Source organism: Aegilops tauschii, chromosome 7, assembly GCF_002575655.3.
Source record: "Aegilops tauschii subsp. strangulata cultivar AL8/78 chromosome 7, Aet v6.0, whole genome shotgun sequence".
NCBI lineage: Eukaryota > Viridiplantae > Streptophyta > Magnoliopsida > Poales > Poaceae > Aegilops > Aegilops tauschii.
Window position 1 is genome coordinate 142002936 of NC_053041.3, and position 6496 is coordinate 142009431.

General features: G+C 44.6%; 1 protein-coding gene across 2 annotated transcripts; it reads left to right on the top strand.

Annotated features, from left to right (window-relative positions):
• Positions 1–1162: 1162 nt before the first annotated feature.
• Positions 1163–6182, top strand: LOC109750230 (polyadenylate-binding protein 2). 2 transcript variants are annotated; one of them, XM_020309190.3, is made up of 6 exons: positions 1163–1407; positions 1510–1609; positions 3239–3309; positions 5367–5558; positions 5657–5787; positions 5898–6182. In XM_020309190.3, exons 1-6 carry the CDS (start codon positions 1315–1317, stop codon positions 5938–5940), a joined length of 630 nt encoding a protein of 209 aa, XP_020164779.1. In that variant the 5' UTR covers positions 1163–1314; the 3' UTR covers positions 5941–6182. The 2 variants fall into 2 exon arrangements, with proteins under 2 accessions (XP_020164779.1, XP_073361465.1); XM_073505364.1 differs by having other exon boundaries at positions 1219–1609.
• The last annotated feature ends 314 nt before the right edge of the window (positions 6183–6496 follow it).

The window sequence follows — 6496 nt, forward strand, 5'->3', positions numbered from 1 at the left end:
CTCGGGTCGTCCTCTTAGCCCGTGAATCTAGAGGTCGGGGGAGATGTTTTGCCGCGCCCCGCAAAAAAAATTCCGGGCCGGGACGGGATGCGGGGTCTGATCGGGCAGGTTTTTCCGCCCCGACCCGCATTTTGGCGGTTATTTTGCGGGTCGGGGCGGGATGCGGGGTCTGCTAGAGATGCTCTAATAGGGGGTCTAGACAGAGCGGAAACGTCTGGCTCTCGGGTGTAATTACACCTGATTTTTTTAAATAGTAATTTGTAAGGAAGTAAAAAAAATCTATTTTTTTGCAAACAAAGTAGATTTATTGTTGCACTTTCATGTTACTGTGGATGTAGAAAAATAAATTTGTCGCTATATACGAGGTACTGTTCATGCTATATGTCCTGGGAAATTGGTCATTTTTGCCAGAATTTTGTCAGAGAATATTTCGTTATGACAGAAACGATAGGTCAAGTTTGTTGGGAAAATGTTTTGGAACATTTTGACTTTTTCTGAACTTTTTCAAATAAAATTAGTTACCAGGTGTAATTACAACCATGTTCCAGAGAGTATTTTCTGTCATGACACCAAAAATGACCAGTGTAGGACGGGCTACATGGAGGCCGTTTTAAAAATACTATTTTCTATAGTGAAAAGAAAAAAAATATCCCAAAAAAATATGTATATTTTTTTAAACAGTAGCAATATACTTCCATATGCGGCGTAGACAAAAAAAGACAAATACGTACATGAAATGGGCCATTTTTTTTGTTTGGCCGGTATTTTATTTTGGGTAGATTGCGAATCATAATAATTTTGAACGAAAAATTCACAGACCCGACGAGAATATGTATAAGTTTCCACAGGATTTTTTTTAGGAAAACCTGGAAATACCAATTTTGAAATTTTTGAAATAACAGGCTCCATGTAGCATGTACTACACAACTTCGCACTCGTCCAGACACTCCTCTCTTTCTGCCAAATTTTGTCCAACTCATGGTTAAGCTAACTGTTCCTTTTTTGTTCAGAGCTAACCAAAATTTGGCAAGCCGAATATCTGGCATTTTTTTGAGAGAGAATCTGTTTTTTTTAGACGAACCGAATATATATATGGCAAAAGTTTGGGCTAAAATAGCGTTTTGAGGCCCGTGGGCCCAAACGATTCTTCAGCCCAATCCCGGTCCGACTCTGACACGCTTCCACTCCATTAAAAAGCCCGTTGTCCCTAAACCCAATCCCGAATTCCCCAAAGTCCCCGAGACAAAATCGCCCTCGCGTTAGGTTAGGGCGAGGCGTGAGTAGATTGGATTTCGAGCTCAGCACGCGGCGGCCATGGAGGACGAGGAGCACGAGGTGTACGGCCAGGAGATCCCCGTCGACGGCGAGGACGTCGACATGGGCGCCGGGGGCGACGACGCCGCCAAGGTTCGTGATGCGCCCGTCGCCGCCGCCGCGACTCGCCCTGCCCCTCTCTCCCGGTCCCGGACCCCAAACCCTAACGCCGGTACTGACCCTATTCGTGTCCAGCTGCACGAGCTCGACGAGATGAAGCGCCGTCTCAAGGAGATGGAGGAGGAGGCCGCTGCCCTCCGCGAGATGCAGGCCAAGGTCGCCAAGGAGATGCAAGGTCAGTACCGTGTCCGTGTACGGAACCTGTCGGTAGCAACTTTACTACCCGCATACGGGGCAGGGTGGTTGGGGGATTTCAGATCCGGGACACTAGTGGAACGTTTAGGTCTGGAGCAAGCGCTGGCCTCGCCCAGCCCAGCATGGAAGCCAATGGTTTGGTTCCTCGGCGAGCTCCCGTCGTTACCCAGCTTTTGACTTGCTTCCGTTCGCAAGGCTGGATCCTAACACGCCCTAGGATCGCCTGCTTTCTTGTTGCCCATTAGTATGGGTATGTTAACCAGCGTAGTAAGAGCATTACTAGCAGAACCCTCAAACCCTCAAATCCTTAAAGCAGTTTTAAGGGTTGAGAAGTGCCACTTTTTGACACTTTTAAGGGTTGAAAAACAGGGGCAAATACTAGAACCCTCAAACCCAACCCTTATAACGGAATATTCCGTCGAGCACCTCAGGCATTCCGTCGAGCACCTCGTGCACGACGGGCGGAGGGTCGGCGATTGGGGGCGCGGGCGCGGTCTTCGTCCGGGAGGTGGTCCTCTTCACGACCGGGGTCCCTTCCGCGGCGAGCTTGGCCACCGCAGCACCCTTCGGCCCAACCGACAACGTCTTCCGATGGCGCTTGGTGGTGGGCGGCTGCGGCGGGGCGAGGGAGGAGGCGGGGGCCAGGGCGACTGCGGGCTGCGGAGGGACGACGTGCTGGCCAGCACGCCGCCGCTTGGCGCCGAGGACGTGGGTAGCGGCCACCACCGACGCGACCTGCGCCTGGCTCGGGACGGGCGGCTGCTGGGCCGACGTGGGCGTCGCGGAGGCGGCGATTGGGGGCGGGGCGACGGGCGGGGCAAGGGAGGAGGCGGGCGTGAGGACGGGGGCGGGCGGCGGCTCCATGGCGCGCGGCGGCCGGCGGCGATTGGGGGCGGGGCGACGGGCGGGGCAAGGGAGGAGGCGGGCGATGAACCTGATTTTTCCCTCCCGCGCGCGCGCAACGGACAAATAGAGGTTGTGGTTGTTTCCCCTCTCCAACCCTCACTTTTAGAGGCTGGGAGAGTGACCCGGGCTCTAACCCTTAAAATTGTTTACAGGTTTAGGGGTTAAAGGGTTCTAGTCTTTGCGTTTTTTTTGTTTCAACCCGTAAAAAAGCGGTTATTTTTTAGGGTTTGAGGGTTTGAGGGTACTACTAGACATGCTCTAAGTTGTATGGTGTGGTTTAATTGCTTTTGGTTAGTCCCTTGATCGCTTCTTATATGCGATTTTGGTAGTTTGCCTGCCTTGGGATGTATATATAATGTTGCTTCACGCATTCATAATCCTCTAAAATTTCCTTTTAGATAAAGAACCCTCTTAACCAGTTGGGGTTATGGTAGTTCTGTTGTGGTAAAGCATAATATGGGAGTATTAGAGGCTCTATATGAACCGTTCCACACCATTGTATTGTGTAAGCTTCTACAAAATGATGTTTAGTAACTGCCTCTTTGCTTGCCGGAGCATACTCAAATGTAATAACATCATATTTCTGTGTCGGATCAATCTCGGAGCATATTCTTTTAGGCTTTGTTACACTCTTTATACTGTAATTTCTATATTAATATTTCCTTGCAAATATCTTAACACATTGAGCCTTTATACCATGCAGGCGGAGATCCTAACGCGACCACATCTGAAGCAAAAGAAGAGATGGATTCTCGTTCTGTTTTTGTTGGAAATGTAAGTTTTCATTCCGTTGTTGTCTAAATTTAGCTGGCACTCCTACATTCCATAGTAGTTATGATATAGCCAGGTATATGCGATAAAACTGATACCATATGTTTCTTTTTACATGTGATAATGTTTGTTATGCTTGTGAAATCGTTTATAGAGAAGCTGATGTTCAAGTTAACTACTTGATTTGCTTGACCAGCCCAAATTTTGTTTAAGGTGCTCTTAGGTTAGGTATTGATGTTTCCACAGAACATTCTATCTGTACTTTGATGATTTTTGTTTCTATTCTTAATAGATAGTGTCATAGTGCCAATCAGCAATGTGTCGTCCCCTAAATAGTGCCATAACTTTGAACATGTATCATTGACAATCATATTTTATCAGTGACTTGAATGCATTCTGTATTTTCTATTTTTATCAATGTATTTTTTTTCTGGTGCATTGATTGAGAAATGACATTGGCCGCAGGGTAGTCTGCTATCATCAAGTCTTTGAAATCGAAATTTTGGCATCTGGCTGACTCTCAGTGCAAGTTCTAGTGTTAGCTTAGAGGGGGCAAGAAAAAAAAAGAAAAAAAATCCATGAAAAAAAGAAAAATATTTGAAAAAGTAAAAAGAAAAAGAATATAGAAAAAGGAAGAAAAAAAAGAAAAAATACAGTGTGATAGGAAATGCCCCCGAAAATGTCAGTAGAGAACTGCTGCATGTACTCCACCTGGCGCTTGAGACTCATACATGGACTGATGTGGCATGGTATCAATAGCCATCGGTAGATGAGAATCAGTGGCAGGGGTGCATAGGCATGACATGTAAGTGTGACCTCACATTTTATGTTGTGTCTATTGAAGAATGCTATGTTTTTTTTCATGTTATGCCTGCTGGAGTGTTTTATTCTCTGTAGTATGTATCCTTTCTCCCCTTGGAATTATTCATGTTTTAATAATTAATCTAATGGTTCATCTGCCAGTTTTGTCATCTTTCAGCAAAATATACCCAATAGAGCTTCCTTTTGCTTTTGAAATATCCGTAGGAAGTGTGTATGTCAAAAATTTAACTAGAGTGCTGGTGTTTAGGGGCTTCTATATGAGTAAATGATATCTGTAGTCACGATGTTTTTGTATTTCATATAGGCATTGGATGCATGTCAGTCTGAAAGCATGTAGACGTATATACCTGCTTTTCGCTTTCTCTGATCTACCAATGACAGACTTGCTCTAGTAGTAACATATATTGTGCAGACCTGTGCAAGCACTGCTGTCCCCTATTTCGACTTTTCATGTATATGTGTCAATATGCTTTTCAGCCTGTGTCTATGTAGCAAGAAGCCTATGATATGCAACTTATTTTAGAAGTCAACATGACTAGATAAGAGTATCTGTTTTCCTCTGTCCATTACATCCTGTTTAAGGTCTAGTGTGTGTAGGCTGTAGGATCTTCTAAATGCGAACAATTAGTTACTATATGCAGGTCAAACCGTATTCTGTAAGCCATAGAACATTGCAGACGTGAATGTTTTTCCTCATGAAAAATTAATATGAGGCTGACCTGTAGACCAGTAGCACTATCAGTTCCAAGTTATCTGTTTACATCGTCAGTTCTGTGTGTCGATGTTCCTGGTAATTTGTCCTCGCATCTGTATAACAGAGTTTGCTTTGCGCAATCCTTTTGCATCATTATTATGACTGAAGTACATTTGTTTCTAGTAAGGAATACGTGCGAGGAGTGTTAGGCTATATGCTCTTAGATGCAAAGCTTGCATCACAGGTCCAGTGTTCATAATCTAGTGAATCAAGTAACAACAGTAGTTTCTTATTGTGAGTGACATAACCAGTCAAAATTTTGGATGTGATGAAAATTTATCTCTATTCTAGAACAGTAAGAGAAGTACTAACTACTGTGGAGCTCTAGTGAATTCACAGGTTGATAGTTTGCTAAAATTGAGATGCAGTCTGGTACTGTTGGTTTATTTTGAATGTTTCATTAGTTGCAAGCTGATTTTTAATGTGTTATGTGACATCGTAAGTGTACTCATTATGTTTTGTAATTGTATGATCACAACTGCAGGTTGACTATGCATGCACTCCAGAAGAAGTGCAGCAGCATTTTAATTCCTGCGGAACCGTCAACCGAGTGACTATCCTGACTGACAAGTTTGGGCAGCCTAAAGGTTTTGCTTATGTTGAATTTGTTGAAGCAGAAGCTATCCAGGAAGCTGTCAAGCTGAGTGAGTCAGAGCTTCATGGTCGGCAAATCAAGGTGAGCTGTGAATTCATACTCCCCTCGTACTGCAACTGACTACCTTGTTTTCAGCAATAACCTATGTGGTATGCTGACCTTCTTTGTATGCTCATTAGGTAGCACCGAAGCGAACTAACGTTCCTGGGTTGAAGCAGCCCCGAGGGGGCCGAGGATTCAACCCATATGGCGGCCACCCCTACATGAGGCCATATCCTCCACCGTTTTACAATCCTTATGGTGGTTATGGGTAAGTTTAATTTTGTGTACTTGGTACCAGTTGCCTCTTGGGCCTCTGAAATAACGAGCACCATGATCACTCTTGTCTAAAATGCCCTCCTGTTTTTTGTCCTAATGCAGGAGAGCTCCCAGGTTCCGCCGTCCGCGCAGGCCTTTCTACTAAGTTGTGGCTCTACTGGAGTTCTGTCAACACATGACAACACTAGTCTTCGATCGATCTCAAGCCAGTCAGAGAACTCAAATCCTTACACCGTGTTTCATTATTTCACAGAAGGATATGTGATGGTTGTTGTGTAATCTACTGTGTTGTGTTGAAAAATGTTTAAGCCACTACATGCATCAGCATTATGTACTATTTGACTTTAGTAATCAAGTCATACGACATACTATGCCTGAACTGTATTATATTCCTTGCTCTGAAGGAGTTCTCCTGCGTGTAGTTCCTATCATCAGTCGATAGCTTATTTTCATTTAACAGGTCCAAAGATCTGTGCTAAGCTTTGTAGGGTGTCAAGTTGCAACAAGCATGTTTTATCAACGGTTTTAAATCCTAGCCATTGCAGGAAAGAAAACTAGAATCGCCTTTTTTCCCTTGAAAAGGGGCCGCCGCATTGAAAGTGCTGTTATGATCCCAAGCTTGGGTGAACTGTAAAATCAGGAAAAAGAAAAAAAATCCAACAAATCCCAATTTTTTGGGTGAAAATTTCTTTTGAGAAGGG